The following is a 27,686-nucleotide window of genomic DNA, read 5'->3' on the forward strand; positions in this document are numbered from 1 at the left end:
CCAGATTGCAATGCGTATCTGTTGCTGTATGCTCTACCCAGGTCGTGGGCTCAATCCCGACCCTGACTCCTGTATATTTGGAGTTTGCATGTTCCTCCCATGGCCGCGTAGTCCTCTGGTTTTTCCCTCCACATGTTGAACCATGCGTTTAGAGTATTTGGCTGCGATGAATGTCCACGTGTTAAGCCGCTTCGTTGAGCTATCATTTGCTTCTGAAAAAAAGTGTGCCTTACCTGGTAAAATGAAAAGGAGTTTACTCTTTGGTTCTTTCGGTAAAGTCATATAGGTGAAAAAAGAAAAAAGAAAAAAATAATTATTTGTATTATTATTTTTTATTTTCACATACGGGACTTTATCGAAAGAACCAACGAGTATGGATCCTTGCAGCCACGAAAACTTCAAATCTAGAAAAAAAAATAGTTTATCGTGTCATACCAGGTAACTAATGCGACCCATTCACTCAAGTCAAAGGTCAAAAAGTGGCTCCTTGCTCATACGAAGCAAGTGGTGGGATTTCCCCTGGCTGTCTCGGCACTACTTGGAAACCTGGGTTTGAATCGAGGTTTAATTCACCTGTGATTAAGTGTAGGCAGTTGATGGTCTCAGCCTACTCTGCAATGATATCCACAGATGAAAAACAAATTCAAGTCGGTAATTTTCTGTGGGAGGAAACCGTGGGTATCTGGAGAAAACAGACGCATACGAGATAATGTGAAAATACCTGCGCGGATAATTAATTTATCAACCTACTCATTGCGCCGTCTTCTGCAAACCACCTTGTCGATCTAAAAGTTGTGAGTATTGATCAATGCGAGGATCCTCGTGTGATCCATCTGACCCCGCTGCCAAAGTTGTGTATTACAGGCAAAGTGCCACCACAGGTTTATCCCATACTCTATACTCTTGGTTCTTTCGGTAATACCAGTTTATACCAGCCACAACCGCAGCACATAGAACCGCAGAGAGAGAGAGAGAGAAAACCAATGAAACAATTCAATAGAAACGTCAAAAGAACAGGTCATTTTCCTGTTTACAAAAGCAATTAAAGTAATGACAGAGTTGTATTCTTTCAAAGTAATATTTATTATATGAATAAATAAATATTTATTTGCTTATTTCAATGTTCGTATACATCCGGGCCGAGTGGCAGTGTGGCACAGTGCTCAAGCCACAATCAAAAACCTGTCGAGTCCACTCGGCAACGCTCTTGATATTAATAAAAATGTGTAACGCAGGGTGGTAAAGGTAGTGGTCATACGAATGAGCACAGCAATGTGGAACGCACATGGCGGTCAAATTGTCGGGAATATACCCCCCTCCGTACGAATGTGGAATTTCCAACACCAGCTCTCAGGCAGCTGCTCAAAGTGGAGATGAAAACTTTCTCGTTGCCGGCTCGATCGGGGAGAGTCACCCAATGGCTTTTTTGAGTTGAACATTTGTATTCGTCAGTTGGCTTCATCTGGAATGTGCAGAAGCACGTTTTTGTTAAAACTGAGAATTCCTGCTGTATGAACTTGGGGTGTGTGTGCGTATGTGTGTGTCTGTTTATGACAGACACACACATGGGGAGCGGTAGTGTAGCGGTTCGCGCGCTGCGCTATGAACCCGGCAACACCGGTTCGATTCCTGCTCACGGCCAACACCATTGACGATTATCTGAACCGGTCCCGGGCCTTCCCTAGGTCGACTCAGCCTCAAATGAGTATCTGGTGTGGTGTGTAAACATTGCCACTAGGGAGACAAAGGCAGTCGGGCGTGGTGCTGGCCACCCACCCCCTCGTGTACCGTTCTGGCCTTCATAGGTGCTCGCTAACAGCACTTGCCCCTACAGTCTGTTAAGGCTATATGGGGGATCTTTGTCTGTTTATGACTGGAGCGGTAGTGTTGTGGTTACTGCGACCACACTGCGAAACCAGCGATCCGAGTACTATTCCCCACCAATAACAGTGGCAAAACATTTGAACCGGGATGAAGTACTTCGTTGCAGTGTGTAAACATCAGCACAAAAGGGGGCCGGGCATGGATGCTGGCCACAGGCTTTGTTGTGTGCTCGCTAACAGCACTTGCCCAGACAGTCTGTTAAAGACTATACGGGAGATTTTTTTTATCCTTGTTTATGGGAATTGGACTTCTAAAGCGTGGTTACCAGGAAATTTGGGCTTGCACATATCCGGTAGGGAAGTTGACACACTGCAAATCACAAGAATTGCCAACAACACAAACACAAAAGGTTTAAAGCAAAAAAAAAAGAGTTAGTTTTTTGCTCCATTCCCACCATCGTTCCGGACATTGAACGGAAGAAAATTGGCACCTTTATTTTCACGGCATTATAAGAATTCCCTCCACGCGAGTCTGGGGCTTTCTGGACTCTTCCAGGTGCGCGCCTGTAATCCAAACTCTTGGGGAGGCAGCGAGGGTTTGGGGATCACGCATATACCGCAAAACTCCCTTCCCGTGGGCATCGATGGTGCCATTCTCCTAGCTTGCCAGGAGAAGGCAGTCCGGCAAATATGCAGACTCGACCTGTTCCGTTTGTATGGGATCGAGTGTTTCCCCGTCGCATGTGTGGATTTTCTCCGGGCGCTCCGGTTTCCTCCCACATGTAACCGCTAATTTATTGGCCAATAACACTTTATAATATATAGAGGACCCCAGAGCTTTGGCAATTATTGGTGCCAGCTCATCGCGTGGCTGCCTTCCCACCTGTCTGCGGTTCCTCACGCCTCTTGAGTCGAATACTGTGCAGTGCGTTGCAATTAGGAATCATTGTTGATTAATGGGTGCTCTTATGAAATATCTTTGAAGTACCAATGCTGTCAGAGTACCAATGCAACTTAAGGAGTGGTGGCACAGTGATCAGCATGCTTTACTATGGAGCCCAGCAATCTAAGTTCATTGTCTGGCCGTGGCCACCATCAGTTGTGATCCATAGCAGAACTGGTCCTGGATGCCCCCCACACGCCTACCATCCCCCCACTTCACCAACTTACACTGACCACCATGGTGAAGTATGGTCAAACAATCCATCACCGTTCCATGACTGCCATGACACTGGGAGGCACACATCTAGCAGTGGATTCACGAACAGGGCTCTAATGTGTACGTATTTGAACACATTTTCTCAAGTGACGACTTGCAGTGTAGAGGCAGCGCCGGGTGGTGGATCACACAAATGGAGTCCCGTGGGTGTTGAGGACTTACCAGAAGATTACAGTACAGGAACTCCTCTACTTCCGAACATTCGACTTACGAACTTTCAGAGATACGAACAAATATGTCCGTATGTCCAGTTGCCTGTCCAGATCGAGAGTCATAAGTTCAACCGCCACGCAATAGATGGCGGTGGTGGCATCTACATCTGCAGAACATGAAGAGCAAGTGGCATCTACATCTACAGGAGATTACACAACTGTTAAAGCCAGTCCCCTTGTTTAGTGTACATGCCATAAAACATGTTTGGAATCGACAAGAGTAAAGTTGAACTTAAGAATAAATCTACTTACTGACAGACCTCTGAAACCTAAATCGTTCGTAAGTAGAAGGAGTCCCTGTACCACCGGTTACATCCTGTTTGGGATTGAGCGTTGTCCCTTCACACACGTGTGCGTTCTCTGGGTGCTCCGGTTTCCTCGCACAAGTTTACATGCTTATTAATTGGCCAACAACAACTTCATATGAAGAGAACCGCAGAGGATTTGGTGCAAGCTCACTATCTGGTTGCTGCCTTTTCCATTCAACTGTAGTTCCTCTCTGTGTCTCTGAGTCATTCTCTCTCTCTCCCTCCGAGAGTGAGCGAATATTGTGCGGCACGTCACAAGCCTAAATTATTATAAATTATGATCACGTGACACACACACATTCGAAGCCCTTTAGCCGCATTGGCAATCACCTCGTCACACATTTCTAAAAATGGTACGGAGCTCATTTTCAGTTCCAAACATAGATGTACCGACAACCAAAATTAGCCGCAAAAAAAGTGCCGTGTAATATCTGCAAAAAAAAAGAATCTGATTGCAGGAATTTATTTCTCACGTTGTACAGCAGTGATCCATGTGGACATGCATATGTGAGTGCAGTCAAGTTAAATAATGATTGACTGTATTTGTGTGTGTGTGGCTGGGTGTGGGGAGTGGTAGTGTAGCGTTTAGGGCGCTGTGCTATGAACCTGGCGGCCCGAGTTCAATTCCCGCTCACGGCCAACACCAGTGACCAGTATCTGAACTGGTCTTGGGCCTCTCCTAGGTCTACTTAACCACAAATGAGTGCCTGTTGTCGTGTGTAAACATCGCCACTCGGGAGACAAAGGCGGCCGGGCGTGGTCCTGGCCATCCACCCCCTCGTGTGTAGTGCCGGCCTTCATAGGTCCTCACTAACAGCACTTGCTCCTACAGTCTGTTCAGGCTTCATGGGGATCTTTGTCTTTGTTTGCGTGTAAAGTTTTAGGCCAACAAATATGAGCAAACATTGATGCACGTGGTCCTCTTCTAGGCAAAATGACCACTGGTAACATTGGCTGCTTGGCCTAAACCTTTGAGAAATAATGAAATGCATGATGAATAATGCATGCAGTAAATAAACTTAAAACATTACAACCATCGCCTTTTGATACCCAAAGTGTCATAATTGTAAGCAGATTAACATCTCATCATCTCTTATTTGGTTACCAATGGAACTGACCATCACATCCAAAAGCAGGCCCCTAGCTGGTGCTTGATGCACGAGTGCAAAAGTGCATTTCCCTCTGCCTCATGAATTTCGGGCAGTAACAATGAAAAGCGACAATTCGAGCGCGCAAACAGGGCAAAGGGCGATTCGCGCTTGGGGGATGATTACATCAAGGGGTGGAGAGAGGAGCGCGTGGATTGGTGAACGTGCGCGGGGTAACGACGTAATTGGAATTGTTAAGAAAAGTAAGTGGAACTTGGACGGCTGATGGTCAAGGACAATGAGGGCACGGTCAAGGAATGGACTGCGACCGAGAGTACGTCCACCGGGGAGATGGAGTCGTGAAATCAAGCTCGCGTGCGGCTGCTAGGACCATCGTTACATTGCAGAATCATAGGCGGTGGCAGTGGCTTGGGAAGGCCTTCATCCAGCAGTGGATTGACCGTGGCTGAAGATGATGTACTGTACCTCCGATTAGCACAGTTGGCAACGCACAGTGCGTAAGAAGTTCAATGTACGTACGTACTGTAATGCAAAAGCAGATGATCAGACCGAAACAATCAAATCTGTTACACCTTCAAACAAATCTCAAATTCAAAGTCTCTCCACTTATCTCCATCGACCACTCTGAACTCGTCGTTTAAATTCCACATTGTCACGGCAAAGACCATTCCCTTAATGTTGCGAGCCATGTTTAATTTCGGGTGGGAGCCTGGGATTCAACCGTTCTGCTTGGTTAATGCGAGCCCTGGCATGCAAATTATACCGCTCTTAGATTGAGGAACTCCTTAAGGACTTGGTTGTGTGCCTTCTGAGTATTTCTCAAGGGTGGACAATTACAGGAAAGATGTTGCATGTATGTTGTGGCACGTCTTTTTCTACGTGTGCGTATGTCTTATGTGGGGAGCAGTGGTGTCGTGATTGGTGCGCTGGGCTACGAACCTGACGACCTTAGTTTAATTACTGCTCACGGCCAACACCAGTGACGATTATCTGAACCAGTCCTGGGCCTCCTCTTGATCGACTCATTCTCAAAAGAGTACCTGGTGCAGTGTGCCACTAGGGATACAAAGGTGGCAAGGCGTGGTGCTGGCCACCCACCCCCTCGTGTACCCTGCCGGCCTTCATAGGTGCTCGCTAACAGCACTTTGCCCAACAGTCTGTTAAAGCTACACGGGGGATCTTTGTCTTCATTGTCTTTGCATGTGGGGAGCGGTATCGTATGAACATGGCAACCTGTGTACATTTGGTATTCACACCGTTCTGAAAGCACGAAGCTTTCACGTCACATGCAGTAGTTTTGCAATGGGGGGAGGGGGGGGGGCACGTTGCTCTGTTTCCCAATTGCGTAATTTGTGGGTAATTTTTCAAATTTGGAAGATTGTGCTGAGCTGTGACGCTGGCGCACATGGCCTAAACTTTTTTGGAATAGCGTCACGTGATCTTTAGCTTCCACTGTGAATCAGACCACCCATATTTATAATTACTACAGCCGCAGTATTAACCAGAGTTGCCATGGGCGTTTAACCGCAAACGTCCGCATCAAGCGCCAAATGTGCTACCTCATGCCTGGCCATGTCCACACCTGATCAAATATCACGGCACCCAGCACCCACTAATATCATTAGTTAGCCATGTGGAATGAATAACTGGCAACAGTTTTTGTTCACCCTTGGTGAGAGACGATGATTCAGAGGTCCGAGAATCCGCGGACATTGTGGAGGAGGCAACCAAAACCGGAGACAACATTTGCTAAAACTCTGCGGTCCTTTATTTGCATGTTTGACCAACTGCATTCACAACTTTTCATACACGAGCGAGGAAACCGGAGTATCAGAAGAAATCCCATGCATTCGATGGGGCGGAGGTGGGGGGGGGTTAACACTCAATCCCCGTACAGATGTAAACTAACCCACTTTCTGCACTGCCATTATACCCTGGCCGCAAGCCAGGTTGTGGCGACTTCGATGCCCGTGAGTGGGGGGAGTGAGTTTCACGAGTCTGTGTGTTGTCCACCAACACTCACTCGATGGCTTCCGCACACGTGCACGCTGAGTTACGGGCCACGCGTAAGACCCAAGACCAGTTCAGATACTGGTCACTGGTGTTGGCCGTGAGCGGGAATTGAACTCGGGCGGCCAGGTTCATAGCACAGTGCCCTAGTAGCGTCGCCCCGGCTTCTCTCTCTGCGGCTGCTCGCTCGGCGCGTCACGCATCTGTGTTGGTGCCCGTCGCAGAAATACAACAACGACTGGTGGATTGGGCGGCTGGTGAAGGAGGGCTGCGAGATCGGCTTCATCCCGAGCCCCGTGAAGCTGGAGCACATCCGCCAGCAGCTGGAGCAGCGCGCTCGCCAGGGTCGCTTCCACGCAGGGTGGGTAGCACCGCTACTGCCGCCGCACACGCGCAACCCCACAGCACTCGTCACACAACTAGCGGCTACCACCCCTCCTGGTTTTCCCTGGATTCGCCAGCGAACGTTGGTTTGCACAAGGGGAGACACTTACTTACTTTACCGTCGCTGCTTTGGCATCACTTATTGTGTTAGGAACCAGTCCAGTAGCACCGCGGTCACTACTCACGGCCCGGAAGGAAGGTCAGAAGTTGAAATCCCTGTCCGGCGTTGACTCGTCATTATGTCCCCCTGGACAATGGCAGATTCGAGGAGTGGGCAATGGGGAAAATTTACCTGCCTTGCCCCCCCCCCCCCACCCCGGAAGGTTTTTAGACCTACCTCATCCTCAGCGATCCTGTGAAAATTCTAAATGTTCCCAGGATTCATATTCTTGGTTCTTTCGGTAAAGTCACGTATAAAAAAATAATAATAAAATAAAAATGTGAAATAAAAATAATAAATAGAAAATAATGAAAGCAAAACACCCACGACGTTTCGATCGCAACACAAGCGGTCTTCTTTTCTCTTCGCCTGATTAAATTAATTATTATTATTTTAATTTAAATTTGATTTGATTATTTTCCATTTTTATTTTCTATCTACGTGACTTTACCGAAAGAACCAAGAATATGAAATCCTGCATTCACGAAAGTTTTAAGTCAAAATGTTCTCAGGATATTAAAAGTTCTATTTGTTGCCATTGGTTAAATAATAATGAGCAGACCACTCAAGCCAATGCTTTTACATGCAGCTCTCCCATCTTCTGCTAATTGCGAGATATTCTTCTTCCCGCCGTGTTTTTTCTACCACACTGGTGGCCTACCCTACTCACCGCGATTTACGTGATCGCAATCGCACAGCGTCCATGATCATCACGCAGCTCCTACGGCTTACAAGCCCGTGTCACGCATGATTAACTTGGGAATAGCCACGATAATGACTCGCGGAAAGTTGATGATAATTGCGTGATATTTGTGACGATTTTGCAATGCCCGTGGTGTTCTTGGACCGCTAATGGTCCACGCACCGGGCTCACAATCCAGAGGTCGCCGGCTTCGTTCGATCTCCCGGCGCGCCACTCGAATCAATGGTGCGACACGAATGGCTTCACCGCAGCAAGTCGATCGTGTGGTGGGAGTCAAGTGTGGGTAATCCCACCTCTTGCAAGCCATCTTTCCAGCGTGGAAGAGTAGGCAAAATGATACCCTCTAGTAAATAATAATAATAATGATGCAATTTATAACGCGCGCAAAGTTGCGGACGTAACGGCCGCAACTCAGAGGCGCGGAGCCAAGCTCAGAGTCGCTTGAAAGCGCGTGGTTATAGAGGTGAGTTTTTAAGTGTCTCTTGAAGGAGGCGATTGAGGTGATGCTGCGAATGTGCAGAGGGGTGATGGCGTTCCAGACTGTTGGGGCTGCCACCGAGAAGCGGCGCATAGACATGACCATCCTGGATCTTGGTATCGCGAGGAGGTCGTGAGTCGCGCTGCACAGGCATCTGCCGTGTGCTGAGCTGCAAGTTGTCAATCTAGTAGCGGGAACTCGAGCTCCCTGCACTCCCTCTAGTGGAGGCCCTACCACCAAACAGCCCACGATAGTTATCATCTGCACAACATTTCTTTTTGTCGATATTGCCACATTCATGATGAACATTATCTGTGGCAATCTTGCAACGTTCATGACCATCAGGTAACATCTGTGACAACAATTCAATATTCTTGACAGTCGTACAATAACCGTAGCAATCGTGCAGCGTCCATGGGGGTAATGTGTTATTCATGGCACTCTTCCAAGGTTCGTGATACATATACAATGGGCAATACCTGTGACAATACAAATGACATCAATAAGTTTTTACATGATGCACAATTAAAAAAACCCTCCCCCATTACTAATGTTGTGAACCCGTACGCTTGTGAGGTCACATCCTGGCTCTTATTCAAATTCCACCCATCATTCTTGTGGAGATCAATAAAATAAACGCCACTTTGTGGGAAGTCAACATTGGTGATCCCATTGGGAGACCTGTTCTCTGCTCACAGGGGTTGTGGAATTTCCGCCACAGGCTCAGGACCACCACCGCCCAGTGTTCGTAGGAAGTGATTGTGTGTGCGCGTTCGCCAAATTCCGAGGACGACTCCATCCCTGCGCTTTGCACGTGATTAAGCTGCTGCCTAGCTCAGCGCAAAAGCACACGCTAAATAATGAATACATGTCTAAGCCGAATGTTGACTTTCATTTAGTTTCCTAGGGCAATTTTTCTAATGCGTTTTTGTTTTATTGACGCATTTTCACGTTACCTTTCTTTGAGGTCCGCTGCTTATAAAACCCCACATCCTGGCATTGAGACGTCGACGTATCAGATTTTTGGCAGGATGTTTTGCTCGGTCCAGACCATTTTTTTGTGTGTTGGTGTTGGGCCTTGATTATTTTAATTATTTTCTTTAGTGGGTTACCGGCACGCAAAAAAAAACGACAACAAAAATATGAAAAGAACAAAAAGGCTTCCCCCGTGTTATGACGTTCGTAGGCTTCCTTACGGCTGATGGAGCACTTTGGCCGGAAGCCAACGTGCGTCATCCTTGCCTGCAGAGGATGTAAACCTCCGTAGAGTGTGCCGCCATCAAATCATGGCGATCTTAAGCTGGCTGATCCGGTGTCTGGCCGCACGCACCCATGGGGACTCCAGATTTGTACGTTTGTATCCGACTGGTTAGAAACACTTGGGTTGAACAAACGGAAGGTCGCAAGTTGAAATCCTGGTCAGGGATTCACTTGGCCTCTCATCTCTCTGGAGTCGGTAAACTTTCTACCGGTGTCTTTATTTTATTTCTAACTACGTGACTTTACCGAAAGAACCAAAGAGTATTTCTGCCGGTTTTCGTGAAAAGCCATTGGCGGTTTTCGTGGTTGAGGGACACATCAGCTCAGAGCAGCCGAGAGAGATGAGCACTGCTGCCACGCAGGGCAAGGGAGCAGGGACACACTTTGATGGTAAACAAACAACGAACACGCCCCAAAGAAACACGGGGATCGGGCTGAGGTCGCATCTGTTGTCGGTGGTAAAAAATTCCACATTTCTGTCTCCTTAAGGCCAAGTCAACGTGTGGCACAGGACTCAGTTGGCAGCTGCCTGAGCCATTGGGGCAAATTCCACATTTGTGTGGTTGGTGCCAGTTTCTCATTAGCACAGCCATATATAATATTCTAGAATAATGCTTTAGGGAGATATTAGCCCACGGCACTTCATTTTTATTCTTTGGGTCTTTCGGTAAAGTCACGTAGAAGGTTCAAAGAAAATAACAGGATACGAACACCGCTTGTTTTGCGATCGAAACGTCGTAGTTTTTTTTTATTTTCTGTGAACCTATCTACGTGACTTTACCGAAAGACCCAAATAATATGAATTCCTGCAGTCACGAAAGCTTAAAGTAAAGATGTACTACCTTCAGCGATGCCTCTATCTCCTTCAGTACTGGACCCCGACATCTGTGCAAACTTCCATCAAATCTCGCTTTCCTAAAAAAAGAATCATAGAACGAGTTACCTTTTCCCATCTCTTCAAATACCACTTCATTTGTATTTACTATGCTCTAAACTGTGCCCGGTGTATGCTTGGGAAAGAAGCATGGTGCTGTAATGTTTATTAATCTCCTTTGCCACTCACTCCCCCCCTCCCACCCACCAACCCCCCCATGAATCTCCTCTGTGGTGCACGTGTCTCTCTCTCGACCTCCCCTCCCTCCCTGTCGCCCCCACTCTCCCCTGCGTTTCTGTCTGTCCTCAGGAGACCTGGAGGTAATTCTCCATCGAGTCGGGGCGACTTGATGTCAGGTCCGTTTCACAGCACCCCTCCCCTCACCGGAGGAGGGAATGGGAGGGGTTCAGGGGTGGAGTAGGTGTACAGAGTAATGCCAGGGTATACGTACATTTATATGCATCATGGGTGGCATGTGGCCATGACCATATACATGTACTCTTTACATACACACCACTCATGCACCATCACGGGACGGAAAAACCTCTGGAAGCCGGACTCATTAACGGGGGGTCCTTTTCTGGTTACGTGGGGGGTATACGGCATACTCTTAGGTTTTTTCGGTAAAGTCACGTAGGTAAAAATAAATAATAAATAATAAAAATTTAAATTATAGAAATAATTATAGAAATAAAATAATAAATCACGACGTTTCGGTGGCAACACAAGTCTCCGTCATCAGGTGGGACCGTCACAGCTAGATTTACTGTATCCAGTGACTTCACCGAAAAAACCTAAGAGTATGAATCCTTGCAGTCACGAAAGCTTCAAATCTAGAATCCGGCATACTTGCAAATAATTTTTTATTGGTAATTGATTAAAGAGTTAGTGAAAAAGGTTGAATTGCTTTTCGCACGCGCAGTTGATTCCTGACGAGTTTAATTCACGTCATTTACGATAGACATTGTGCACTGTGCGGTAAAACCCGAGCCTGCAGACCATCGTCGCGATGCAGATCGTGGCAAGTTGAGACCGTAAATGCAGGTACATGGGCGACGGATTTTATCCCGAGAAACAACAGGCTGATTCTCACCGGTCTGACAGGGTTTTTGTTGTCGTTGATTTTAACATCATTCTAGAACAGCTCGACAAGACGAGGATAAGAGAGGGAGAGCGAGAGGAAATCCCGAGCAGAATCACCTTGGATGAGCGTATAACTAATGCACAGGGCTTCACCACATTCCATACAACAGATAAGCACAGCAGGCTTAAAATCGGTTTAGATTTGCTAGTGTAAATACGCATACAGTCTCTTACCATGCCCAGTTTAATTAACACAAGGAGTGTTCCGATGGGATTTTTAGTTTTCTACGTTTTATTACGTCAGTAGCCTTTCTGGCTTGCCCCAAAATTCTGGCTTACACAAGTCCAGCTTTGAGAGGTTTTACTGTGTACACACGTAAAGGCATTTTATGTACCGTGCATGTTATATTGTTTTGAGTGTTTACTTTTGTTTTACTTCCAATTACATTCCAGCTTTGCTATTGGTGTCACGACATGAGATGAAGTTCCGTTTGGAACTTTCGCAGTGAGCAGAGCACCAGAAAAGTCCTAAAATATCACGACAGAATAATTTTTGTTGAAGTCCCGTCAATTACCTCTGTAATTAACCTCACTAGCTGGCTGCTTTTGCATTTGCTTGGCATCGCAATCAAATCACCGCATTGGTGACCATGCTTTAGAGCCCAGTTGAACCACAGGTGGTTGCCCAAATTTGAAACCATGGTCTCAGCGATGCCATCTCAATGCTGTGCCACCCAGGCACCTCATGTAAAGCATGTTGATGTTGATCTATGCACATGGTGTATAAGTGTACCTGTGTGTGCATACTATATGACAGTTTGCATCATGAATTGTATGTGCGTATGCATATAGTAGGGAAGCGTTTCAGATGTTAAGGAGATTCTTTTGATATTTTTATGGATTTTTTGGATCCGTTAAATTATATAATTAACGCGTCTTTATGCTAACAAAAGTGACGTCACCCGATGGTCATGTGACATCCTAGAAGTAACATCATATCAGCGAAGTCAATTCCTCCGATGTAATACTTTCAGATCAATCCTAAGACAAAAATGAATTCGGCCCCAATCCAAATTTTCTACATTTTCCCGGCTATTCCTGCATTCATTTGAAAACCTGAAATACATCCCTAGCACGTACTCTATACACAGTATTTACACACGGCCTTTGGATCGTGAATATCATGCTGATATGCAATATACTGGGGCATGTACCTAATTGATTACAATAAACAAAAAATTGGTTCTCGCGTTCACGACGCAATGCGTGGAATTGTGCGCGTAGGAATCATATCGTGACGTACGCGAATTGCGTTTCAGGCAAGCGACGCCGCTAATCTATTATTTAGTCTAATAATTAGCAGTGCTGGCTCCTCCGCTTTGCCATGCTGCAGAGGCTCACCGCAGGGGGCGGTGGCCCTCACCGTGGATAATCAAAATCAGAATCTTTATTTGTGCTGGAGGAATCCGATGAGCTATAAAGCTCTTTTTTCACAGATGCCCCCTTTACCCAAAACGTAAAGGGTTCCTCGCATCTCCGATTGCTTGCTCACGACGCTGCTGGCAGGAGGACCTCCGCTGGAGAGGCAGCTGCAGTTTGTGGCACTCGTCTGCCCGACTTACTTAGGATGAGACAAGATTTAACGGACGTATTTTTTACTTCAATCACAACGCCGATTCGTGACAATTTGTGGAATCGGTGGTGGTGTTGGGTGAATTGTTACATGCCTACAATATATGTGCGTCGTGCGCGCATACACACCACACTTGTACACTCATGTGTGGTGTGCGTGCATCATGTATATCACGTAGATATATGGTGCATATGCATGTCTCCTATACATACCCTCCCATATGCTCTAAATACTCATACATACACCAACAATACTCATACATACACACACACATCCCTGGTCACCCTTACAAACGAGATGTTCCATCTCAAGGGATAAATCCAGGTAGAATATTTGAATAGTAATAAAATGCACACGAACAGTGTATGTATGCACCGTATTCTGCAGATTATGAGACTATCAGACACTCCGGAAATTAATATGCACTCAAAACGTTATGCAAATCTTGTCACACATACAAAGATGCCCCATATAGCCTTCAGCAGACTTTTGGGGAAAGTGCTGTTAGCGAGCACCTGTGAAGGCCTGGACGGCACATGAGGGGCGTGGGCGGCCAGCACCACGCCCGGCCGTCTTTGTCTCTCAGGTGCTGATGTTTACACTCTGCAGTAGGTACTCATTTGTGGCTGAGTCGACTTAGGGGAGGCCCAGGACCGGTTAAACTCTTTGCCACTATCATTGGTCGTGAGAGGGGATTGAATTCGGGTCGCGAGGTTCGTAGCAGAGTATGCTAACCACTGCATCAATGCTCCCCACACATGTATGTACACACACACACCAGATTATCACACAGCCCAAACTTCTGCTTTCAATTACAGGGGTAAGAAAACCTGCACGTCTTGTGACCCGGAGAATACGGTTCTAACACACTAATATACACATGCATTTATATGCACCATGGTAGCATGAAACCATGTGCATATACGTGTGCTCTATAAATAGGGGCTCAACGCATGCTATAGACACGGGAGATATTGAACATCGGCAGTTAAACGAGGGGTATTGAGGTGTGGGGATTGGTACCGCGGGGATAGCTGCTGCTGTAGGACGAGGGCAAGGTGCAGGTTAGATCTGGCAGCAGACCTCCATAGTCGATAGCAACGTTCTTCTTGCAAGGCCTGCAAGCCTCTGGCGGCCCCTGGTGGCCTTTAGTGCGGCCCCTGATGTGCGCCCCTTGACAATACTCAACACGTGATAACACCACCCCCCTCCCCCCCCATCGTGCTATCAAACTCCAATGGTTTCAAATGTTGTAGCGGCCTTCACATTGATGTCTTACCAGCGAAAGTGCCCCCTCCCCCCCAGAAAAATTAGTGAAGAACACTGTTTTATAGGCTGCGTACCTTCTAAAGGGACAGGTGTTTAATGTCTGGACATGGCCCAGGAACCCATGGCTCAATCGTTCACTCCGCCGTCACTGATGTGGGTAATGTGTGGCGTGCAGACGTGCGATTGTAGTTGTCCGCTTATTTAAAGACACACTCAGACATTTATATATGGATCATATATGGGATAGACAAGCATATGGCATTGAGTAGTGAGTATGGGGAGGTACTGATCTCCTTTGGTAGCCTGAAGCCAATCGTGCAAATTCCACATTCTCATGGCTGGAGTAATTTATTTTTAATAGGATGACCTCTGTTGACTTTCTGCATACTTGTGCTAATTTTATTTACCCTGACTTGGATTTGAACTTGCAACTTTTTCACTGGGCATTGGTAGCACTGATCATAGTGCCACTCGGCCATATACATACGAATTTTTTTCCAGTGTAAAAATAAAATATTAACACGTATAAATAATAATTCCTATAAATAATCATTATTTATATATTCCATGACAGCCCCATCAACCCACTGCTAGATTGTCAAACAGCCTTCATCTTAATCACAGGGGTGGTTTAACCGTACTTGACACTGGTCAGTGTGGGTTCGTGAAGGATCACCGAGTTAGCAATGGAGTGTGCTAACCACTGCTGGATGAAGGCCTCCCCACGCCATGCGAGTCGAAGGGATTATTACAACCGTACTTCATCATTTGGCACATGGACTTGACTGCCTTGGCAGCTGTTAGCCATTGGTGCAAGTTCCACATTCCTGCGGGCCCCCATCATTAGAATGTACATTTTCGATCAGCTGCTCAGCATGTACAATATGAATGCAGCTTTAATAATGACAATCATTTCGTTCTATGTTTTCTCAACACGTTCTTGCAGAGCCTAGGAATCCTTTTCAATGACCTATTTGTAATGTTGGAACACCAAGCCTTTTCCGACATTACGTGAAGCCGGAGTGCACGGAAAAAAACCCAAACCAACCAAACTGCCGTACAGTTTGGTTGGCACCTCTCTTCTTAAACTGCCTCTTACTTGCCCCGATATTTCCCAGCAGGTGGGCCTTTCGCAAATGTAGCTCTTCCCTTGGTGGTCCACCAACCCCACTTCCAATCCGTCGAATCGCAGCCGTCGTTATCACTGATCCTGGGGCGCGTCCTATGTACGAACGTGGCCTTCTGACGACAATGCGGGCCTTCCGACAACGACGACACCACAGGCTTGGCTCAACAGCCGCAGAGGAGGCCCTCGACTCGGCTGGGTCGCCGCCGCTCCTGGCCATCAAGTTGACCCACGGCGGTGACCGGAGTGGCAGAGTTGCGCCCCCCAGAGCGAACGCCCGGCCAGGGCAGTGCCCGGAAAGGAAAAAAAGAAGCACTCGACAAACGTGCCAAATTGTATTGCTTACTAAGTATTGCTAAGACGGTGGATGAAACAAAAACAAAATCCAGATTACATTGACATGTAGCTAATTAATCCCTTTAAAACTGTCTCGCACAGCCTGGCATACGTTGCCTTGTGCCTTTTTAATCCAGCCCTCGGGATTACAGGCTGTGTGTAGTTTGAACATCGTGCGTGCATCAACCCCCGACTGGAACTTGGCCATCTGCTTGCGAATCGGGCGCTCTAATCGCAGCACCACATGCCCCCCCCACCGTCCAATACAAATTAGCATGCGCATATCGTTCACTTCATGTTGTCAGATGTGAAGAGGAGGACTCGGACCACGTAGTTCACTCGGGAAGGTTTATTGCCGTTGACACGACGCGTACGGAGTAGAGTCCCGAGTGAGCCCTGATGCTTTCTTACTCGAACCCCTTGTATAGCTGACTCCCTCCCCGCCCCCACTGCAACCCCCCTGAACCGCATCTCGCCCGTTCAGTCAATCCAACGATAATTACCCCAACGGGTCTTTAACCGACCATCAGAGGTGCTGTGTAAATTTAAAATAAGCTAAGATAATTAGCCATACATTTTTTCCCAGGCTCTCAGCGTTTCGAACCGTTCCACCAATCGGCTTCGCGTTTCGAACCGTTCCACCAATCGGTTTCTCCCACTGACGACTCACCGGTCACCTGATCGCCAGTGGGCAGCCAATCGCGTACATCGGTGCCAGCATTTGAACGTGTCGGCCGTTGTCAGTGTGACAGCTAAGCCAATGAGGCACAGCTGTACCCGCTCCAATGTCGAGGCTGTCAGTTTATGCAGTTCGTGGTGGCGGAAATAATTTAGAGAGTTCGCTATAAGCGACCCTTACAGACTTATGGTATAACTTGTGGGGCGAAGTGACACAGTGGTTGGCACACCATGCTATGAACTCGGTGACCTGAGTATCCCAGCCACGGCTGGCATCTGTGACGAGTGACATCTGAACCCAGTCTTAGATGCCTCTTTCTAACCCACACTGACCAAACATTCTGACGTGAACACAGAATGTGCAGGCCTTCATTCAGCAGTGGATTGATAAAGGGAGGGCAATCATAATAATGCAATTGTCCATTTTAAAAACAATATATTTGCAAATCATAAACAACATTTCCAGACAAGTGTCAACTTAGCCCATCCATCCGACCGCTGTGGTTAAGTACTTTCACTTTACGGGTAGGCAACAGTGACCATCACATAGAAACCACAACATAGGAACTTGAAATCTCAGAACCGCAAATATAAGCGAGCGCCACCCCCACAATAGTTGAGCAGAGAGACACTTCAACACCGTGGCATAGGAGTGCTGCAATCCAGCCAAACTAGGTTCGATTCCCTGGCCAAGGCATGCTGAAAGCACGCATGCCGTGCGTTTGTGTGTGTGTCCCGTGTGCCGTGTCATGTGCATCGCTCGCCCGTCCGCATCACAGAGGCCACGGCCTCAGAGGCAACGGACAGCGACCCACAGCCCAGTCTCTGCTCGCTAAAATCACCAGTGCGCCCGCTCGCCTGCACAAATGCAAAGCACAAACGATACCATTTCTTTAAAAAGGTAAATGCAGCCAGCGCGCGTGTGCACGTGCGTAGCGCCGTGGCTTTGTTAGCCGTCGCGGTGAGTCCTTATGTCCGCAGACATTTCCCCGCGTTAATTTGTCCCCCGTTTTCCGCGCATCTCGGCGTTCCTCATCAGACCTCTCAAGTCGGTAGGCGGGCAGCGATCGATTTTGGCCGCTGCGTGGTTGGCGAGATGGACCTGTGGCAAACTAGGTAGTCGATGCCTTATGTTGGGTTCGTATACTGTATATCTATATATATGCAAAGTGATAATTCTGGGTGAAGCGTGTGAGACATCCTTCTGCCAACTTTTGGATGCCACGCTTGTGAAACTTGAGAGGTCTGTCTCGGTGGCTTCACTAACCGCATGCTTTGCAATTCCGCCTGACGGAACCCCCCACAGTTGGTATCAGTCCAAGGGTTATTGTTCGTACAATAACATTCCGTAGCCTTCATTGATTCTGACACACATCCCTGAAGAAAGAGGAGCCGAAGTTGAAAAATGCGTGGGGAGATTGGGCATGCTTGGTGATTACACTGAGCGACAGAAAGATTCTCGTGCGGATTAAAGAATGCACGCAAATTAAGGACATCGCGTTGACTGTTGTGAAAAGTTTTGGAGGGCTTGGGCGGGACACATCCCTGTGAGTGCTGATGGCTGGTGGTCCAGACTCATGACAGATTGGCAGCCAAATAAGGGAACAGGCCTGAGAGGACAGCAAGAGGTGGAGCGGTGAGATCAGATCATGTCCAATAGCTGAATGGATTGTTGCTTCGTGGGACCGTGGGAAATTGTGACTTGGGTAGGCCCTCAATGGCTGATGATAATGGTGATTGTACATACAACAGTGTGGCTGGTATGTTTGTGTGGTGATGAGAGGATTTGTTTAGCGAGTCTTGAAGTAATCAGGGACCTACTCTAGAGCTGCTCGCAGCACGGTGGAGTTAGTGGGACTTTGTGCAGATGGAGAGAAGAGGAATTGTAGCTACAGACACACACAGACATTGAGACAGATGCACACGGAGAAAAATGTTGACATGATAATAGAGTGGCAGAGACAGAGAGGGAGAGACACACAAATACATACTCTTTAGGTCTTTCGGTGAAGCCACGTAGATAGAAAAATAAAAAAATAAAAAAGATATAAATAAGAAAATAAAATAACTATGAAATAAAAATAACATTAAATTAAAAAAAGAAAAATATAATTTTTATTATTTTTCTATTTACGTGGCTTCACCGAAAGATACAGAGTATGAATTCCTGCAGTCAGGAAAGCTTTAAGTCAACACAAATACATGCTGATGGAAATAAAGACACAGGAAAATACATGGGGCGAGAGAGTCTGGAATGGAAAAAAAGACACGTTGAGATACCGATGAACACAGACAGAGACATGGACAGAAGCAAGGAGAATATGTGGGGCCCTTGTTTAATGTGGAGGCCATGTGCCTGTGCAAGTTGTAATGGGTACACGATGCTATTCACAGACATCAAAGTGTCGCCCTCAAACGGGTTGGAGCCAGTGGTGGTCTCCCATTGGCAGCCCTGCGACTTATCTTCCTTAGAATTTTGCCCGCAAGCAAATCACCCTGAATGTGCCTGATCTCATCAGATCTTAGAAGCTAAGCAGGCGATGTCTGCTTTCTTCTTGGATGGGATACTGTCTCTGAATACCGAGAGTTGTAGGCCTGGGCAGCGATGTGGCTTGGAGATGGCAGTGTTGATGGTTACTCCCGAAGTATGTGGGGTGGGTTTGCTCTGGATGCTCCCAGTTGCCTCCCACATGCCAAGAACTCGTTACTAGAAATTGTCAAATGGACGTATCGGCGGCACAATGGTGCAGCGTAACTCAGCGGTCCTCATAAAACGGTGAAATCTTCATTTGAGCTGACATTCGTCCCCAGACTGCTTCAACATCACCGGAACTGATTTTGACGCATCACCACCACCACCCCCGCAATATTTTCCGACCGTGGTTGCGAATCGCGCACCAGCGGTGTACCGCCGATACGTTCAAATATCCAATTGCGGGATTCTCTTGAATAAGAAAAAGGACTTGATACTTGGTGAAATTTTTTATTTCTGAATAATTGGCATTCTTATTCCCACGAATATGATCGTAGGTTGCAATAGGTATAGGAGTTCGTAGCCAGGGCGAAAGCTATCGCTGCTATTAAGGCTAATGCTAGAGACATTGTAAAGCGTTTTGTTATGGTTATGAGTCATGTTTTTTTTATTGAGGCCGAGACGAGGGTTAGTGGTTAATATTAGGGTTGCAGGTCATGGTATTAAGAGTAAGGGCTGCGGTTGGGTTACAATTACTCTCATGGTTGTGGCTAAGGGTAATGATGGAGTTCAGGATAGCACCAGGGACTGGCCTATCAGGTGTCAAGTGATAGAGCCAAGATAATTCTATCTGTGTAGGGAATTGACGAACAATCCGACTCAGGAGCTGGATTTTTAACAAGGCATCTAGAAAACGAGCTTCTGGATGCGAGGAATTGCTTGACAGACTGTGAGCAACTTGGAAAGTTCAGGAGAGAACGTGGCAGGGTGGCATTGCAGAAGTAATCATAAAGAGGACATTTCTGATGGGTGGGGTATCTGTGCAGGATAAAGGAGGGGCATGTTATTGATACGGGCATTTAATTGGCATCCAGAGGTCAGGGACCAAGCGGAATACCTCGAGCCAGATGTGGCAATGATACTGTCAGCGCAGGCCACGTTGTTCCGATGTTGAATGCGCGACAGTTGAGACATTTGGCAGAAGTAGACAAGTGAGGTGTGGTGGCATCACTGGAATTGGCTATGATGGCCTCTTGACTTTTGTTTGTTTGGGCTCAAGTCAGCCTCTCCGAATAACCGTCATGTAGTCTCGTGAACATTAAGAGTCTCTAGAAGCTGTCAACATCCTTCGTACTCTTAGTTCTTTCGGTAAAGTCACGTAGATAAAAAATGAAATTAAAATTAATAAAAATAAAATAAAAATCACGACGTTTCGGAGGCAACACAAGTCTCCGTCATCAGGTGGGACCGTCACAGCCAGATTTGCTGCATCAAGTGAGGCAGGGATTCAAGATGCAAGCCCTTAAATACAAGTTGAGGGGGGAGGAGAGGGGGGGGGGAGCTTATCAGAATGTGGTATGCAAATGAATGTAACGTATCTAGAGGGGGGGGGGGCGGGCTAAAAGAAGGCACGAAGTGCTTCGTCTCGACTCGACGACTCATGCCACTGACCGTCCTTGTGTTTCGCGTCGAACTAACAGCCAGACGCACCCAATCCTGCCGTTTGATCCCGTAACTGCACGAGAAGCACAATTGACCCTGTTCTATTCTCCCCTGTTGCTGTTCGTATGTCCGTCTGTGTCTGTCTGTCTGTCGTGTGTTTGTCTGCCGATCCTGCTACATTCTCCGCCCATAGCAAAACAGAAACAAAAATCGGTAAGTTTGCTGTGACAGTATAACATTGTTTGCTGCTGCTGCTGCAATTTCGTTGAGTTGCAGGCGTTAAGTATATGATGGAGTTTAAATTGAATCAAATTAATTCATAATTTCTAGGATACCTTTTATATATTAATTTGGTCTGAATGACTTTTGCACATTTAAAAAATAAATTTTAACTGTGTGACATTGTTCGAATGAGCATTGCATGGATTATGCTAATCTCCATTGGCAGTCCTTTGCCAGAGGTGGAAATTCCACATTTCTATGGCAAGGACAATTGCTCCATAGGGTGACCACTGTTAACTTCCCATGAAGTAGTATGAATTATGTACACTGAAACTATTGCATTTTAATTAACCTTGTAATTTTATTGAAATATAAGGTTATTTGAAATAATGTCATTTTAAAGTTGATGTATAGTACCGTATATACATTAAATGTGTACACCAATGCATATATATAATAGACCAATTTTTGATCGAAGCCCTTAACCAAAAGCACATATATGCATAATAAATGAAGGCACTTTCAGTTAAAATTGACAGGGCTCATAAATTCTGTGCATAAGATATACCCATAGACAAATCTCTGTTGTTGAAATGTGCTTAACAAGTTGTGTGTTTTTTTTTCACGACTTAATTACAATACAATATTAATTACTAATGTTGTACTATGAGGTTTGTTTAAAAGTTGCATGCATTTTCTGAAAAGCCCTTCCAGAACACCGGAGTACTTTGTGATATAGTGCAACGTCTCGACCCCCACCAATAATTATTTGTGCAAAATACAATTCCAAAAATGTTAATTACCAGAAAAATTAAAATGCCTTTATACAGTGCATCCACTAATGTTATACGAATGTTCACGACATTTCGGTTCTGTAATTTCCGTTATTCGTTCAGCAATTCCTGTTTTGAAAGAACGTTATACTTTTAGTGTTATATGCAATGTTTTCATGAATATATTGTTTTATAATTTAAAACCTGTGCGTTTGGAATATGAATTAACCTGCACATTTGACAAAACTCAGACGGTGATTAATAGGTGTGTGTGGTTTTGTGTGGCATGTATGTCGATGTGTGTGTGTGCTGCACACGTGTTCACTCTGCATGCACCCATACACATTTGTGTGTGTGTCTACCCTTACATCTATACTTGCGGCGGATGTACCTCATGTGCATTGTATCTGTACACATATTCGAATGCTCCACTCATTGCATGTCTGGTTCGTGCATATATATGCATGTATGTTCACTTACGCGTGTATGCTTATTTGTGTCTTCATGTGTGCATCTGAACACTTGCATGCCTGTGCACGCATGTGTCTCTACGTATGTATATGTAACATGTGTGCACGTGCTTGCCTGTGCGTACGCGCCTCTGAATATATATTGTGCATGTGCGTCCATGTGCACATGCGTGTATTTCGTGCACGTGTGTGCTTGTGTGCACGTGTATATGTGTGCGCGCATGCCTGCACGTGTGTGTGTGTGCGCGCGTGTGTGTGTACTTTGAAAACCCCCAGCTGGAGAATGTGCCTCCGTACGATGTGGTGCCGTCCATGAGGCCCGTGGTATTGGTGGGGCCCTCTCTTAAAGGCTACGAGGTTTGCATTGCACCAGGCCGTCACTCGACGCGTAATGTCACTTCGCCCGCTTCCCTTAACGGTGACATGGCCGACGAGCAGAGCGGTGCAGAGGTTCACGGTTTGGCACCGGCTGCCGCCCCGGTTGATGCTACCGCGGGTGTATTCCATTCCATCCTCGCATTTGCATGAAAAGGTTACGCGCCGTTTGCTTCACGGCAGACGTTGAAGATCTTTGTGATGTCGTTTGGGAAATAGTAGGCCACACGTGCTGGTGTCACACAGTCCGCATTTGCCAAAGAGGAAAACGTTATTAGCAAATTACAAAATCGGATAAATCCACTAAGAAGTATTGTCCCCCACTGTGAAACACAGTGTCTGGCTGCCAGATAGTCCTCGTGCTATACGGATTGTGCGAATATCAAATTGTTTGATTTTATTCACTTGCCATTCTTGGCTTTAAAGCCACGACAGTTGCCATCTTTACGACAAATGATGAGAGTCATTTTTCAATCTGGCTCTTCGAAAACGATTTTCGTTTCATTCCAGGATGAATTATTTTTCTGTTCACATTGTTTCATGGTCATGCAACTTTGCACCATTACATGGTGTTCTCCTGTCGTTCAGTAATGTGTCTTGAGGTTGGGTTCAGGTGTGGTGTACAATATAAGTGTAAACAATCAGTTCGACCTTCGGCTTCTTCAAGTAAAAGTCATCTTGACGTGTCCCTGATGCAACTGAGTGTTTGGTGGCATTCATATGCATGGGCAGCCTTATAGTGGAAATTTCAAATGCTTGACATTTCATTGACGAGTCTAACGATATTGATAATCATTGTTATTTTAATTACCCATATAATTGTTGTCCTCAATTAAGACGTATTTATAATTATCAGCAAACGGAACGGTCTCTAAAGAGACTCCTAAGACTCGGTAAGGATGGTATAGACAAATAGCCGTCATCTTAATCATCACTTACGGAGTACAAATTTAACTTTTTTAGTGCAACTCGTTTGCATTAAAGACCATGCTTATTAATTAAAGATACTTGTGATGTAAGAGTATAAAAAAAAACAATCAGGTTATTTATTTTTGCAACAGTCAATCGTGGTGTTTCTTCTTTTTGCGCGTGAAAAACATTGTTCTGTAAAAAAAAATGAATGTACACGTGTATCTCTTTTTCTGTGCGTGTAGGTAACGGACATGATGCAGAAAGCACTATTTGACTTTTTAAAGCACAGGTTCGAGGGGAGGTAAGTGCCTGCATTGTGTGTGCTATTATTCAGTATTACTCCAATGCACAGTGACGTCTTGTATCATATTATCTGGGTGGTTAGTACGCCAGCTAATCACGCTTGCCACTGGCCCATTTACACACGGTCATTGGTTTGGGATCCTGTTTCAGCCTGGCAGATTTCTATTTGAGCTACTTTCAGCTTTGTTGTCCTCCCCCCGACACCTCCGATTGGCACGGTTGGCTACGTACAGTCCGAAATAAGTTCAACATACATACACATACATAAGTAGGGAAATCATTTGTCCTGGCCCTGCAGTAGCGCGTTTGCCACTTGTCACAGAGGTCCACAGTTCAAATCCAGCAACCACTCTGATTACCATTGCGGCTGTCATAACTGCAATAATACTACATGCCGTCTGCTTCACAGCAGACGTGAAAGATCCCCTGGCATCATTCACAAGAGTAGGCCATTGTGTGCCGGTGTCAGGGATCAAATTTGCCACGTTCGAAAATTGACCTTCCAAAATGCTACTCGTTGTGGATAAGACGTCGCAATCATCGCCCCCTACTGGCAAACTAATGTCCCGTGTCACTCTTGCAAATGAGACTATCCTGTTCTCTTCAATTCTTGATTAGAAGTAATCAGGGAGAGAAAGTGGAATTCGGTGGGGTGCATGTGGACGGAGGAGGGCAGGTTGCTGAGAACCGTATTGGGGTGGCACCCAGAGCTCCCTCAAGTCCGATGAGGCTGTAAGAACGGACCTCGTGGGTCGGCCGTCAACTCTGCATCAGAGTTGATGGACTGAAGTGGTTGTGCGTTGTGGCGGTATTGCCTGCAATGACCTCTTGGTGTTAATCTTGAAAAACAGAAGTAGCGAAAGCCTACTCGTCATCGCCGGTGCTCTTGTCGACATCGCACCGCATCGCGCTGTGCCATTTCTCGACCCATTCATCGCCTCATGCTCAACTCTGCTGAATCCTGCCAGGATTTCCATCACCCGGGTGACGGCCGATATCTCCCTCGCCAAGCGCTCTGTCCTCAACAACCCCAGCAAGCGGGCCATCATCGAACGCTCCAACACGCGCTCCAGCATTGGTGAGCATCGGTTGCCCTCCCATGTACACCCGCAGCCAATGGGGGCTCTGCTAACTACAGTCACAGGTATTCATAATTATCGCCGTCGTTGAGTGGTAGGATCACAAGGCCAACACACCAAGTGGCCAGCAAAAAGCGACGCTATTGAACGCGGAAGAGATGCGGGTTCGCGCGTTTCTCGAATTGAGCAAGGTTGTAAGAATTCGGGAGCAGGAGACAATATAAAAGAGTTGACGGTTTGACCATCTTTGTCAGAGTCAAGTCTCAGCGTCGCCTTGCTCAAGCAAACATGAAGCGGCACTCAACATCTTTGGCTGCTCCAGTCCAGCAGTGGAACTTCCACATTGCCTGGACGAGAGCCAGTTTCTCCAAAGCGGTGACAATGCTGTAGGCCCAGAAGGGCATAACGGTGAGTCGGTGCCAACGTTGGATTCGAACTCACGACTTTCCGCTCATGAGTAGCGAGCTGGGACTGCAGCGCCACCCGCCCGGTTTATAGGAAATAAGCAAAGTGCAGGTCAGGACAAAGTATCTCCCTCGGCAAACAAATGTTGCGGCGTTGCTCATCTCCATCTGTCCCCATGAGGCGGTGGTGGTGATAATTGCACACTTCTGGAGGTGCATCCGGATTCTGTGCACAGACAACCACTGAAGGCTCCTCGCACACAGTGGCGCTCACTTATTCGGCCCCCAGAGAGACAATTGTGAGCGGTGTCGACCCGTGGCCAGGTTTTGTCACGGCTTTCTCAACGTTCTTCAGCCCCTCTGTGTTGGACGCCGCCGCCTGCCTGGATGTCTATCGTCGCCGGTGCTGAATTTGCACTACACTTGATTGCATTTCTTTCGACTTCCAATCTGTGCTAACCTGTCTGCCTTACCGTTGCAGCTAAAAAACGAATAAATGTCACAGATTGTTGCTGAACAATGCCTATCGGGACACCTCATCTGTTGCTATGTTCACTGCACGATCCGAGCTGGATATTTTACGTTCCGCGCACCAGCAGTATCTGTTACCCATTCCCTCTACCTTCCCCCGCTATCCCTTTAAAGTGCTTCTCCTGCAAAATGTCAAAGTGTCGCTGGCTTTTGGGCAGCGTAAGTGCCAATTCCGTTGTTTTGTTCGGCAATACGGTACACGAGCAGTCGTTTTGGCGGTGGCTGGATGGCTTTTGGGTCATAATCGGCGATGGAGAGTAATGTGTTACGGTCATCAGATTACCAACACGCAGGTACTGGTTATTCCATATTATTTCTCCACACTGCAATGGGCAGTGCATATGTCCAGCATAAGCAACTGAGCCAGTGGTAGAAATTCGACCTTCCCATGGTAGATACAAGGATGCTTATGAATATGATAAGATGAACAGATTAGTTTTAATTACCATGTACCAATTACGTTCCATGATTACTTATATATTTTTTAAAACAGTAATTGCAGAGACAATTAATGAGGGGGACATGAATTGGTTGGCAGCTTGGGCGAATGTGAGGATGAAAGCAGCCAATGCAGTTATGCCGATTATGACGCTGATTCATAAAGCCTCCAATCACAGTAGCGTGCTGTTATTGGCGAGGGTAAATCGATATTATAAAGTTGAATACATGACAGTAGCCATGAACGTTACTAATGAATCTGGATCAACTCACTTTCAAATTGACCAAATGTGGGATTACAATCACGTTACTTCCGGAAACTTGAGTGTGATCAGAAATCATAGAATTATTATTCTTTAAAAGTCACCCTCCTTCTAACACCGGTCATATTGCTTGGCAGTGGGGCAGCACATTGCATGGGTTCACTTGTTTGATTCCTGCCTCTAGAAGTTGAATGTCGTAGAGGTGATTATGAATACAATCGATTGCAATTTACTTTGTTAAAGTGTCAAATTACATATGTGCCCAACGGCATCGTGCCCTTTGGGATAACTCTTCGGGTGGAGCCACATTCAAACACTTTCTCCGGGGTAAACAGGCAAAATATATACGGCGGCTCTCATGTGAGCCAGTGGTGGACATTCCGAATTCCTATGACTGAGACCAGTCTCACTATCAGATGAGAAATGGCAATTATTCCTGCCGTGTGGCACCTATTTTAATGGCTTTAAAACCCACGAACTTCCGATGGCAAGTCTTCCGCTCTAAACACTGCGCCACTCGGTCTGAAGATATAACCAGCTGGACAGCAGTAGTGTATTGTAAAAGCAGGAGTCTGGTTTCAATTGTACTCAAAAACGTGCAAACCATACTGCTTATACAGATACTTTGCGCATTAATGCCCATTGCCCCGCTGTGCTGTGGTATGCTAACGCTATGCAATGCAAATACTGATATCCTGCATTCTGCCTTTCCCTTTGCCTTCCCTGCCTGTTGCTACGCACATATCCAGATGTGCTAGGTATGTACATACGTGCCTTTTGTCAACCCCCCCCACCCACCTCTCTCCCCTAGCCCCACCGCATTGCGAAGGTTTTTACATTTTGTCAAAGCAACGCAGTCGGTGGCGCAGGTGGCGCCAACGGGGGCAAGTTTCCGGTGGCCGGCTCGCAGTGAGCGGCACCCCGCCTTGCTGAGGGTCCCGGCTTTCAAAATCTGAGCTTCGTTCCGCGAGCGATTTAAACCGGTGGTTTCTTCACCTTTCACTGCGGCCTCGCCGCAGCCTTTTGTTCTCAAGCTTGAATTTGTTTTTATGATGTTGATAGATACGTAGGTTTGGTGAAACAAAGTAGGCGGTTACTTGCGTGCCCGTGCTTAAT

General features: G+C 46.5%; 1 protein-coding gene across 4 annotated transcripts in view; it reads left to right on the plus strand.

The window, feature by feature from the left end:
* Positions 1-27,686, plus strand: part of LOC133355996 (voltage-dependent L-type calcium channel subunit beta-4-like) — a 179,262-nt gene that overhangs the window by 133,116 nt on the left and 18,460 nt on the right. For all 4 annotated transcript variants that reach the window (XM_061573469.1, XM_061573478.1, XM_061573496.1 and 1 more), the window contains 6 exons: positions 6,906-7,042; positions 10,850-10,896; positions 20,994-21,013; positions 22,542-22,622; positions 23,795-23,853; positions 24,824-24,933. In XM_061573469.1, coding sequence (XP_061429453.1) covers positions 6,906-7,042; positions 10,850-10,896; positions 20,994-21,013; positions 22,542-22,622; positions 23,795-23,853; positions 24,824-24,933 — 454 coding nt within the window. The remainder of the gene's footprint in view (positions 1-6,905; positions 7,043-10,849; positions 10,897-20,993; positions 21,014-22,541; positions 22,623-23,794; positions 23,854-24,823; positions 24,934-27,686) is intronic.

This window comes from Lethenteron reissneri, chromosome 7 (genome assembly GCF_015708825.2).
Source record: "Lethenteron reissneri isolate LAM-NWPU_2019-01 chromosome 7, ASM1570882v1, whole genome shotgun sequence".
In the NCBI taxonomy this organism is placed as follows: Eukaryota; Metazoa; Chordata; class Hyperoartia; order Petromyzontiformes; family Petromyzontidae; genus Lethenteron; species Lethenteron reissneri.